General features: G+C 46.9%; 1 protein-coding gene across 4 annotated transcripts in view; it reads left to right on the top strand.

Moving 5' to 3' along the window:
* Positions 1-13,086, top strand: part of LOC144510159 (netrin receptor UNC5D-like) — a 558,422-nt gene that overhangs the window by 461,880 nt on the left and 83,456 nt on the right. For all 4 annotated transcript variants that reach the window (XM_078239549.1, XM_078239553.1, XM_078239552.1 and 1 more), the window contains 2 exons: positions 6,473-6,658; positions 11,778-12,152. In XM_078239549.1, the coding sequence (XP_078095675.1) occupies positions 6,473-6,658; positions 11,778-12,152 (561 nt within the window). The remainder of the gene's footprint in view (positions 1-6,472; positions 6,659-11,777; positions 12,153-13,086) is intronic.

Below are 13,086 nucleotides of genomic sequence, written 5' to 3'. Positions count from 1 at the left end.
ACAGTGGTCAGCACTGATGCCTCACAAGCGCCAGGCTTTATTTCCGGCCTTGGGTCACCGTCCGTGTGGAATTTGCACATTCTTCCGGTGTCTGTGTGGGTTTTCTCCACGTGCTCCGGTTTCCACCCGCACTCCAAAGATGTGCAGGTTAGGTTGATTGGCCATTCTAAATTGCTCCTTACGCCCCAAGATGATTAGGCCAGGAGGATTAGTGGGGTAAATATGTGGGTTACGAGGATAGGGACTGGATAAGATGCTCTGTCGGAGAGCCGGTGCAGACTTGACGGGCCAAATGGCCTCTTTCTGCACTGTAAGAATTCTATTCTATTCTACGACCTGTACCCCAAACACAAGTGCAGACGTCAACAGACACCACAGGGGGTTATATCCATAAACATTAAAATTCACCATCCAGACATGACTGCCTAATGAGTGCTCCCAGTGTGCAGCACTCTGCATTGGGAGATTTAGTTCAGAACATGCCCACCCTGGTCTTACAAACCGGGCGCACCGTGTGGTACATGTGCGGGTATCAGTTTTAACCATACAGTGAGATCACCTTTGACCGTGGAGACGCAGCAACAGAAATCAATTGCAAAAGGGAAAGATTAAACCTCAGAAACGGTTCTGCTCAGCATGAGCACGTGAACGCCGAATGTTCACGTATGAAATTACTTGCCTGTTCAGTAGAGGAATTAACCCATTTAAACACAGCTGTTCAAATAGCAAACAAAATTATTCTGTGCGAATACATTTAAGCATCGATGCATGGAAGTCGCACCTTGAAAATGCAGGTATTAAATGTGTTAATTGTGGATTTTATGAAAGCTTTAACTATGAAATTCACCTTTTACCTTGGGAACAGTTGGGTTTACCGCTTCTCCCATTCCTTCTGCTGCTGATGTCCACGTTTTATACATTGCTCAGTGAGAATATAAATGGCTTTATGAATGAAGGCGTGACGCAGACAGCAGTCCAAAGAAATGAAGAGTATTTATGTTCTAATTGCTGCAAAATTTATTCATTCCTCTCTGCCTTCTTCATAACTGCGGGCGGCACGGTAGCACAGTGGCTAGCACTGCTGCTTCACAGCTCCAGGGACCTGCGTTCGATTCCCGGCTCGGGTCACTGTCTGTGTGGAGTTTGCACATTCTCCTCATGTCTGCATGGGTTTCCCCCGGGTGCTCTGGTTTCCTCCCACAGTCCAAAGATGTGCGGGTTAGGTTGATTGGCCATGCTAAAAAATTGCCCCTTAGTGTCCTGAGATGCGTAGGTTAGAGGGATTAGTGGGTAAAATATGTAGGGATATGGGGGTAGGGCCTGGGTGGGATTGTGGTTGGTGCAGGCTCGATGGGCCGAATGGCCTCTTTCTGTACTGTAGGGTTTCTATGATTCTACCCTTTCTCTCAGCGGGCCGTTGGCCTGTGGAATTCCCTTTTCCAGAAAGTAGCGGAGGCTGCATCATTGATTTTATTCAGGACTGAGTTGGACAGACTTTTGATAGACAAGGGAGTTCAGGATTATGGGAGACAGTAGGGAAGTGGGGTTGAGGCCACAATCAGATCAGCCATGATCTTATTGAATGGCAGAGCAGGATCAAAGGGTTGAATGGCCGACCTCTGCTCCTAAATCCTATGTTTCTAACCTTAACAATCGGAAGAGGTGTGGAAAACTTGGCCCTTCAAGCCTTGTCTGCCATTCAGTGTGACCATGGCTTAGTTTCTGCCTCAGCGCCACTTTTCCGCCCTATCTCCATGTCCTTTAATAGACATTAGTCCACACCACAAATCCACGCAGTTCAGAATTCCAGGACTAAACATGTACAGAACAAGATCATTCCACTTGTTCCAATTCAGTGCCTCTCATTGTACGAGGGCCGGAATGTTACCACCCCGCCCGCCACGGGAATCGTAGCGAGTGAGGGGCGGACAATGGGAAGGTCCATTCACCTCGGGACGAGCGAGGCCATAAAATCCCACCCGCCATTTGGTGCCAATGACTTGTGTCCATTGGATGACTTTGGAACGTGGAAAGCCTGCCATGGGGCTTGGTGGTGGGAAGAATGGACCAAGCAGAGTCATAGTCCTTCCCATCATAGAAAAGATATAGATATTTTAAAAAGCCTTGATTGTAGAGATCGTTTACAACAAGTGTCTTAAATGCAGAGAGATTATGGGATCGAGATAGTTGAATAATCGTCAACATCTTGGTTATTGCTTGTGTCTGAGATCAACTGAAAAATGGAAATGACATTTTATTCAATACTCTGCTTAGCTGTTGTAGAAAAATTTAATTATTTTTAAGAGGCCCGATTTATGATTTCCACATTGAAATGGACAGGGTTAGCGAATCCAGTCCCAAAAAGGGAAGGGATCCTTGGAACAGAAATAGGATTCGACTTATTGAGCCGTTTAGTCATTTTTGAAGGCCATTAAATGAGCGTTTACAACATTGAGTCTATAATCACACCCAACCCTCGGGTGGGTCATTACTCTGATACAACGTCATTTTGTCAGCTGTGGCTCAGAGGGTCGCCTCTGAGTCAGAGGTTGTGGGTTCAAGTCCCATTCCGGCAATTGAGCATAAAACTTTACACAGAAACTCTCAGAGCAGTACTCAGGCAGTGCTGCATTATTGGAGTGCTGTCTTCTGGATGTGCTGTTGAACTAAGGTACCATCTACCCTCTCAGGCAGAGGTAGAAGATCCCATGGCACTATTTTGAAGAACAATGAAGTTCTTCCCAGTGCTCTGACCAATATTTCTTCATTCATCAATAGGAAATAACAGCTCCTCCACCTCCTCTTACACAATACACAATACATCACATTTCTCCCTCTCATAGAATCCCCACACTGCAGAAGGAGGCCATTCGGCCCATTGAGCCCGCACTGACAACTATCCCACCCACGTCCTAGCCACGTAATCCCACGTATATTTTTCCTTCTAATCCCCCTGACACTAGGGCGAAATCTATCATGGCCAATCAACCTAACCCGCACATCTTTGGAGTGTGGGAGGAAACTGGAGCACCCGGAGGAAACCCACGCCGACACGGGGAGAATGTGCAAACTCCACACACACACACACACACACACACACACACACACACACACACACACAGTGACCCAAGGCCGGAAGCGAACCCGGGTCCCTGACGCTGTGAGGCAGCAGTGCTCTCTTCTGCTCTGAAGAAGAATCACCGGCTAATCTATTCTCTCCCCACAGTCGCAGCCAACCTGCTGACATTTCCCAGCATTTTCGTGTTTTTGTTTCAGATTCCAGCATCCGCAGCATTTTGCTTTCATTGAAAAAAGATGCAAATGATCTGGTGGTTATCAGATCACAGTTTGTGGGACCTTGCGGTGCAGAAATTGGCCGCCTCTTTGTCTACATTGCAATGGAGGCCACAGCTCAAAAGCACTTCCGTGGCTCTGAAGCACTTTGGGAAGTTCTGAGGGCACGGAAGGCGCTGCAGGAGCGCAAGTGTGTCTTTTTCCATTTGATGCGATGACGCTCTCAACAGTGTTCAGAGAAAAACGGAGAGCCCGTGCTTGAGGGGTCTGTGTGGAGTCTGCACGTTCTCCCCGTGTCTGCGTGGGTTTCCTCCAGCTGCTCCTGTTTCCTCCCACACCCCAAAGATGTGCGGGTTAGGTTGATTGGCCATGATAAATTGCCCCTTAGTGTTAGGGGGATTAGAAGGAAAAATATACGTGGGATTACTTGGATAGGGCCGAGGTGGGATTGTTGTCAGTGCGGGCTCAATGAGCCAAATGCCCTCCTGCACTGTAGGGATTCTATGAGAGGGAGAAATGTGATGTATTATATATTGTGTAAGAGGAGGTGGAGGAGCTGTTATTTTCTATTGAAAGGATATGTCAATTGACAAATCCACAAGGGACTACAAAAAGTTGTGAATGTAGCCCAATCCATCACGCAAACCAACCTCCCATCCATTGACTCTGTCTACACTTCCCACTGCCTCAGCAAAGCAGCCAGCATAATTAACGACCCCACGCACCCCGGACATTCTCTCTTATACCTTCTTCCTTCGGGAAAAAGATACAAAAATCTGAGGTCACGTACCAACCGACTCAAGAACAGCTTCTTCCCTGCTGCTGTCAGACTTTTGAATGGACCTACCTTGCATTAAGTTGATCTTTCTCGACACCCTAGCTATGACTGCAACACTACATTCTGCACTCTCTCCTTTCCTTCTCTATGAACAGTATGCTTTGTCTGTATAGCGCGCAAGGAACAATACTTTTCACTGCATGTCAATACATGTGATAATAATAAATCCAATCAAATCAAATTCCTTGAATCTGACGAAGGGTCATCCAGACTCGAAACGTTGGCTCTATTCTCTCTCCCCGCAGATGCTGTCAGACCCGCTGAGATTTTCCAGCATTTGCTGTTTCTGTTTTTTGATCAGTGCCGCCCCGGCAACTCCCGATGTGGAGGAGGGACTGACTGAACTAATTAAATTGTTTGAAGTAAGCGCGTTCTGGAAAAGGGAACCATTTTGTTACGCGGTGCTGACGGTAATTTGATGAATCCTTTTCTTATTATTTTTGTAAAATTTATTTTCCATCAAACAGCTGCAATGAGGTAATTGTCTTCAGGTGGCTGAGGCGATATAATCATGGGTGTTATAAGCATATTCATTACAACAGAGTGTTTGTTAATCCTACCGTGACCAAAATCAAACTGTCAACAAGCCAAACAGCAACATGTGCGTATGTGCAGGCAGCAACTCAAAATGTGCTACCGAGCATTGAATGCCCAAGGAGGTTCCATTTTAAATTGTCTTCCGCAGGTCTCCTGCCCATCACGTTGCATCTAACTCTGATGCTGTAGGTTAAGAGAACAATGCAAGCAAGATTTCCTCCTTCAGACAGATCTTCGCTATAGATGCAGTCACCTTGTAGTTCCATGCCTGCTGCCTCATATGTCATGAGGCAGTGGTACCATAGAATCCCAACAGTGCAGAAGGAGGCCATTTGGCCCATCGAGTCTGCGCTGACCACAACCCCACCCAGGCTCTACTCCCGCAACCCCACATATGTACCCTGCTAATCTCCTAACACTTGGGTCAATTTAGCATGGTCAATCAACCTAACCCGCATATCTTCGGACCGTGGGAGGAAACCGGAGCACTCAGAGGAAACCCACGCAGACACGGGGAGAACGTGCAGACTCCACAAACACACAGTGACCCAAGGCCGGGAATCGAACCCGTGTCCCTGGTGCTGTGAGACTGCAGTGCTAACCACTGTGCCGCACAGCACAATCTCACCAACAGAGATGAGATGAATGCCTGACCCATCTATATGGGTTTTTTGTGGTGGAGCTATTTTGTTAGAGGAATGTTGGCCCAGATTTTGTGGGGGGTGGCAGGGGGGAGGTGGTGGCTGCCAGGCCAAAGTTTAATCGGAGTTTTAATTTGTGTAAAAAATGGATCTGACTGGGAGACGTTTGGGTTTTTTTTTTCACTTCCGTGCTGTTGCTTTTTTTTCAACCCGTGAAAAGGAATGGGCATAGAATTGTGACTTGATGGCCACCTAAGTTTTAGGTGTTCGGGAACACAAATGGCCAGCTTTGGCAAAGGGTCATCTGGGCTCGAAACGTCAGCTCTTTTCTCTCCTTACAGATGCTGCCAGACCCGCTGAGATTTTCCAGCGTTTTCTCTTCTGGTTTCAGATTCCAGCATCCGCAGTAATTTGCTTTTATCCTAATTTCCAGCCGTCATCTTTGGAAATGTTTTGGACAGCTTGGCTTAGGAAGAGAAAGAATGAAGACTTGTCAGAGTCTTTTTCCCAGGGTCGAAGGGTCAGTTACTCAGGGCATAGGTTGAAAGTGAGAGGGGGAAAGTTTAAAGGAGATGTAAGGGGCAAGGTTTTCACACAGAGGGTGGTGAGTGCCTGGAACTCGCTGCCAGAGGAGGTGGTGGAAGCAGATTCTGGAACAACATTCAAGAGGCATCTGGATAGATACATGAATAGGCAGGGAATAGAGGCATATGGACCATGTAGAGGCAAGAAAATATTAGATTAGGAGGCATCTGTGTCAGCACAGAGTTGGTGGGCCGAAGGGCCTGCCCCTGTGCTGTACTATTCTTTGTTTTTTGTTAACTGCAGGGCTGCATCTTAATCCAGGGGCAGCACGGTGGCTCAGTGGTTAGCACTGCTGCCTCACAGCGCCAGGGAACCGGGTTTGATTCCTGGCATGGGTCACTGTCTGTGCGGAGTCTGCACACTCTCCCCGTGTCTGCGTGGGTTTCCTCCAGGTGCTCCAGTTTCCTCCCACAGTCTGAAAGGCGTGCTGGTTTAGGGGCATTGGCCGCGCTAAATTCTCCCTCAGTATACCCGAACAGGCGCAGAGACCAGGGGATTTTCACAGTAACGCCGTTGCTGTGTTAATGTAAGCCTACTTGTGATACTAATAAATAAGCTAAAACTTTGCCTCTTCCAGGTATTGAGACCAACAGTGACGTGGCTTTGTACTCTGGCCTTGGTGCGGCAGTGATCGCAGTTGCAATGCTCGTGGTGGGCATCACATTGTACCGAAGGAGTCAAAGTGATTATGGTGTCGATGTTATTGACTCATCAGCCCTGACTGGCGGCTTTCAGTCGTTCAGCTTCAAGACTGCCAGACAAGGTTAGTGTCTGCTGTGTTACTTGGTTGTAAATTCATTACCGCTGGATTAGTCTTCTGAATTGTGCGCACACGAAGTCAGGTTGAATGAACAACCCTTAGAACCATAGAACCATAGAAAATTACAGCTCAGAAACAGGCCTTTTGGCCCTTCTTGTCTGTGCCGAACCATTTTTTGCCTAGTCCCACTGCCCTGCACTTGGCCCCTCTCATCCATGAACCCGTCCAAGTTTTTCTTAAATGTTAAAAGTGACCCCGCATTTACCACTTTATCTGGCAGCTCATTCCACACTCCCACCACTCTCTGCGTGAAGAAGCCCCCCCCTAATATTCCCTTTAAACTTTTCTCCTTTCACCCTTAACCCATGCCCTCTGGTTTTTTTTCTCCCCGAGCCTCAGCGGAAAAAGCCTGCTTGCATTCATTCTATCTATACCCATCAAAATCTTATACACCTCTATCAAATCTCCCCAATATTTCCCAAACTCAGAGAAGACATAGAGTCATAAAGGTTTACAGCATGGAAACAGGCCCTTGGGCCCAACTTGTCCATGCCGTCCTTTTTTTTAAACCCCTAACCTCGTCCCAATTGCCCGCATTTGGCCCATATCCCTCTATACCCATCTTACCCATGTAACTGTCTAAACACTTTTTGAAAGACCAAATTGTACCCCCTTCTACTACTACCTCTGGCAGCTTGTTCCAGACACTCACCACCCTCTGTGTGAAAAAATTGCCCCTCTGGACACTTTTGTATCTCTCCCCTCTCACCTTAAACCCATGCCCTCTGGTTTTAGACTCCCCTACCTTTGGGAAAAGATATTGATTATCTAGTTGATCTATGGCCTTCATTATTTTATAGACCTCCATAAGATCGCCCCTCATCCTCCTACGTTCCAGAGAAAAAAGTCCCGGTCTATCCAGCCTGTCCTTATAACTCAAACTATCAAGTCCCGGTAGCATCCTAGTAAATCTTTCGTCAAAGGTCCTGCCAAGCCCATTGGGGAAGGCAAGATTTTCTGTGCTGCCCCCATCCTAAACACTTGCCACTCCTTGCAAAATGTTAAGTTGATTCTTGAAAGGAAAGGAACAGAAAGGTCTCGGATCACCGGACACAGGAGAGTCAGTGGGAAGATTGCTGACCTGTCAAGGAACCACTTCAATATCATAGAAATCATAGAAACCCTACAGTGCAGAAAGAGGCCATTCGGCCCATCGAGTCTGCACCAACCACAATCCCACCCAAGCCCTACCCCATATGATCCCTTCGAATCCATGGATGGAAAATGGGGTGGGCTCCATCAGGGAGGTGTGCTTTGATCTGGCCGATTTTCCTGTAGTCATTGAATTATGGCAATCCTGCAGTGTCACCAATCCGGTCGGCTCAGCAAACCCAGAATGCAAACACAGAAAGAACCAGGGGAAATCAAAATCACACTGTTTTCCATGAAATAGTTTTTTTTAACTCCATGGATGTTGCTGCTGTAGTTGTACCCCTGCTGAGATGGTTGAATGTGGGTCAGCGGCTTCTCCATCTCATTCACATGGGTCGCCAAAAGGCACTGACCCCCATCCGCCACATGCAGCTCTGAGCGGGGAGGAGAGAGAACAATCCAATGGCTCATTCACCTCCAGCCATTGTTGTACAACTCCTTGAAGCCACCTCGAGAGTGGGAGAGTGAGAGAGAGAGAGCGAGGCATTGGCAGAGTTCCCAGGATAATGTAAAATTGAGCCACTTAGATGAATGCTCTTCAACTTAATATTCACCAAGGTAACAACAGACCCTGTTAATCTGCTATTTGAGTGTGCGAAATGTGAAGGGACTGAAAACTTGACACTTAAGTGAGTGGCAACAATAAAGGTCGTGGTCCTTTTGAGGACAAGTGTTCCACGGAAATGAAAGGAGAGACAGAGACTTAAAGGAAGTAGATTAATAACTTCAGGACAGTAATTTTCTATTTGAATCATTGTAATTGCTTTCATAATTGCAGACGAGTACACTTGGACAAAAAGCATTACCCACTAGAATAAACAGATAAACCGAATCAATTGGAAGCACTTTATTCAACCGTTATTGTCATTGACAAAACACTCTGTCTGTTCTGTGTGTAGCTGATTAATACCCCCGCACAACCGCTTTGTAATCAAATTGAATTTTCTGAAAACACTGGGTCGGTGTCAGTCCTTGCTTGTCACTAATGCCCACTTTGCGTTGATTGATTCATTGTAAATTGCTTGTTGGCAAACCCTAATAACTTCTTCTGAAGTTTGTTTCCTAGAAGATTTGTAACCCAGCCCGTCACCCTTTTTGGGAGAAAACAGCTGGCCTATTCCCTCCCCCACTTGCTGATGATAAACCCACTCCATCTGACGAAGGAGCAGCGCTCCGAAAGCTAATGGCATTTGCTACCAAATAAACCTGTTGGACTTTAACCTGGTGTTGTTAAAACCCTTACGATGGTAAACCCTTGTCAGGGTACATGCAGCTCCACAGGCGCTACCTGTAGTATAAGGAGTTAACAGTGTGGATATACTCACCTGAGAGGTGCAACATGCTGTAGTGCTGACACCAGGCAGTCAAAAGAGGGGCAATTTTTTTCACACAGAGGGCGATGAGTGTCTGGAACAAGCTGCCAGAGGCAGTAGTCGAAGTGGCTACAATTTTGTCTTTTAAAAAGCAGTTAGACAGTTACATGGCTACGATGGGTATAGAGGGATATGGGCCAAAAGCGGGCAATTGGGATTAGCTTAGGGGTTTAAAAAAAAGGGCGGCATGGACAAGTTGGGCCAAAGGACCTGTTTCCATGCTGTAAACTCTATGACCCTATGACCTTCCACAGTACCATCGACCTTTTGGTTCTTTAGACCATCATAAGCCTAGTTGAAATGCTCCACTCCCCCTACGCCCAGATTTGTCTTTATCAGAGTCAGAAACTTTGGCTGATTTCCTTTGCCCCTGTTACGGCTTTAATGAGGCTCACAATGTCAAACTGTTAGAATATGAGCTCCCTGACTATGGCAGTAAGGGCTTGTCCAGTCAGGGAACCCTGCATGTGTATAGTGTCAAGGTTCCTGGCTATGAGAAAGTACCTGTCCGAGTTTGGTGAAGGGACACCGGCCGCAGAGGAGTTATTTCAGCCCCAAGGATTCTGAGGTCCGGATGCCTGAAATATCGGAACAATAGAATTAGGAGCAGGAGTCAGCCAGACAGTGGCTCCAGACCACTCCACCGTACAGTGTGATCATGATTAACTTTTGGGCTCAATTGCACCTTGCTGCACCATTTCCACATCCATATGGATGGCCTAATGGTATTATTGCTGGACTATTGATCCAGAAACTCAGCTAATGTTCTGGGGACCCGGGTTCGAATCCCACCCACAGCAGATGGTGAAATTTGAATTCAATGAAAAAAATTTGGAATTAAGAACCTACTGATGACCATGAAACCATTGTCGATTGCCGGAAAAACCCATCTGGTTCACTAATGTCCTCTAGGGAAGGAAATCTGCCGACCTGACCTGGTCTGGCCTACATGTGACTCCAGAGCCGGAACAATGTGGTTGACTCTCAATTGTACCCGGGCAACTGGGCAATAAATGCTGGCCGCCCAGCGACGCCCATGTCCCACAAATGAATTTAAAAATAAATCCCTTTATTCCCTGAGCACCAAAAACCTATCAGCCTTGGAACGCCGGAATATTCTGGTGACGACAGGGATCTCGGCCACCAGCTGGAGAGACAGCCTTGTGTCATCTCTTTCCGGGAAGCCCTACCACATTCCGTACCACCCCGACGGCATTCCAGTCCCTGGTATCAAGAGCCTCAACAGCTGAGAGCTGCTGGCCGGCTCAGAGGCCGGCAACTCTATTGAACAGCAGCGCCGTTGGGAGATGGTGGCTGCTGTTGACACTACACCCACCTGAGGTCCAGGTTCATCGCAGGATGAGTGATGGGGAGATGGGGGGGGGAAGAGGGGGTGGTGACAGGATAGGGGTCATAGGGAAAGGAGAGGGAGTGGGGGCTCAGAACTTTGAGCAAGGTGTGGTTCTCAGTGAGTATCCCCCCAACCCACCGGTTCCCTCAATCCGGCATTGCATGCCTTTGAATGAGGGGCCCCTCTTGAAAGAAACCCCCGCAGGTTTGCGAGTCATCCTCTGTGTCTGACAAGCCCCTCCTCGCTGTTGGGTTAATACCAGTGGCAGTGGGAAGAGGTGCCTATATGGGCATTAATTGCCAGTATAAGGGCCTCAGTTGGTGGCAGGGCAACAAGGCCTACATCAAGACTACTCAGCACCAATTTAATCAGAATGGAGGCGGAAGGTGGTGGGCTCCCCACCCTCTGGACTGATTAAATGCCTACCCGCCTCCAAATGTGCCACATGGGAGGACAGGAGAAGGCCTGGGTGTCCACAGCCCTCTGGGACAAGAGGGCATCAAAGATTAACAGTCGAGAAATGTTTCCTCATCTCAGTCCTGAATGGCCAAACCCTTTCCCTGACCCTTCTCCAGCCAAGTGAAGCAGTGTCTCAATAAAAGCAAATTACTGCGGATGCTGGAATCTGAAACCAAAAGAGAAAACGCTGGAAAATCTCGGCAGGTCTGGCAGCATCTGTGAGGAGAGAAAAGAGCTGATGTTTCGAGTCCTGATGACCCCTTGTCAAAGCTAAAAGGCAGAGAAAGTGGGAGATATTTATACTGTAGGGTACGGAAATGAAACATGAATCGTAGCCCCAAAACGTCACAGGGTCCAGGATGTGGCTATGACTCATCTTTCATTCATTCACCCGACAGTACAAATATCTCCCACTTTCTATGCTGCCTTTTACCTTTGACAAAGGGTCATCAGGACTCGAAACGTCAGCTCTTTCCTCTCCTCACAGATGCTGCCAGACCTGCTGAGATTTTCCAGCGTTTTCTCTTTTGAAACAGTGTCTCAGTATTTACCCTGCCAAGCTGGTGCAGCTCAAGAGTGTAGAATAAACCTGAGTCCTTCTCATCTCTTTGACCGATAATTCAACAAGAGATACTTTTACCCACTCGGATATTCTAACGATGCAGAATACATTTTTTAAAAATACACTGGGTTAAAAGGCATATTGTTTCCTATTTATTTTTTGCAGGTAATTCTCTGCTTCTGAACCCATCAATGCAACCTGACCTAACGGTGAGCAGGACATATAATGGACCCATCTGCTTCCAGGACCCCGTGAACAAAGAACTCATGACCCAGTCGCCACTCTTTGACTCTCTTCCGGGGATCAAAGTTAAAGTGCAAAGTTCTTTAATGGTCTCACTTGGAGTTGCAGATGGAGTGGAGTATCATGGGAGGGTGTCATCTCGGACTTATCCTCGAAATAGCAGAGGTGTTGATAAAATGCACGCAAGAAGCAATGCGTCAAGTTCCCAACATCTCCCTGCCGCAGTTACAAGGGCTGAAAACAGGACTTCCGGCATATTCAGCTGCCTGGGTGGATGCTTGGAGGGACCAACGAAAGGTATGAAGCGTAAGAATGAGTTTCTCAGTTGCTTTTACTTTAATTTAGATGACTGAGTAAAGCTTCCTTTGACTACAATGTCATAATCTGAAGTTCAATTTACTGAGGGCAAACTAACGAGGAATATAAAAACTGTTAGTAAGACCTTCTTCAAATAGATAAAAAGGAAGAGAGGGAGGTCAAAGTGAGCATAGGCCCCATAGAAAATGAATCTGGGGAGACAGTTATGGGGAAACAGTAAATAGCAGAGGAGTTAAACAGATATTTTGCATCAGTCTTTACAGTGGAAAATACCTCGAACATCCCATTAATGCTAAATAATACAGGGGAGGAATTGAGTACCCATCATCATTGCTATAGTAATAAGGCCAAAGACAGATAAGTCCCCTGGCCCTGATGGCTTGCATCCGTGGATCCTAAAGGAAGTAGCTACAGAGCTAGTGGATGCCGTGGTTGTAATTCTCCAAACCTCCTTGGATTCCGAAGAAGAGGATTGGAAAACTGCCAACGTTGACACCCCTGTTCAAAAAGGGAAGAGCAGCAAAAAGTGGGTAACTATGGACCGATTAACCCAACATCTATTGTTGGAAAAATGCTGGAATCGATTCTTAAGGAAGTTTCCAGTTAGTTTAAGATTAATTACTGCTTGTTCACTTATCATGATGTGGAGATGCCAGCGTTGGACTGGGGTAAACACTGTAAGAAGTCTCACAACACCAGGTTAAAGTCCGACAGGTTTATTTGGTAGCAAAAGCTACTAGCTTTCGGAGCGCTGCCCCTTCGTCAGATAAGTGGGAGTTCTGTTCACAAACAGTGCATATAAAGACACAAACTCAATTTACAAAATAATGGTTGGAATGCGAGTCTTTACAGGTAGCCTAGGCTTGCCTGGGCTTGCAAAATCTCACAAACTGTCCTGTCTGGAGACAATACA

The sequence above is a fragment of the Mustelus asterias genome, chromosome 22 (genome assembly GCF_964213995.1).
Source record: "Mustelus asterias chromosome 22, sMusAst1.hap1.1, whole genome shotgun sequence".
NCBI classification, from domain to species: Eukaryota; Metazoa; Chordata; class Chondrichthyes; order Carcharhiniformes; family Triakidae; genus Mustelus; species Mustelus asterias.
Note: the sequence above shows the minus strand (reverse complement) of the source record. Positions and strands in the feature narration are given on the sequence as shown.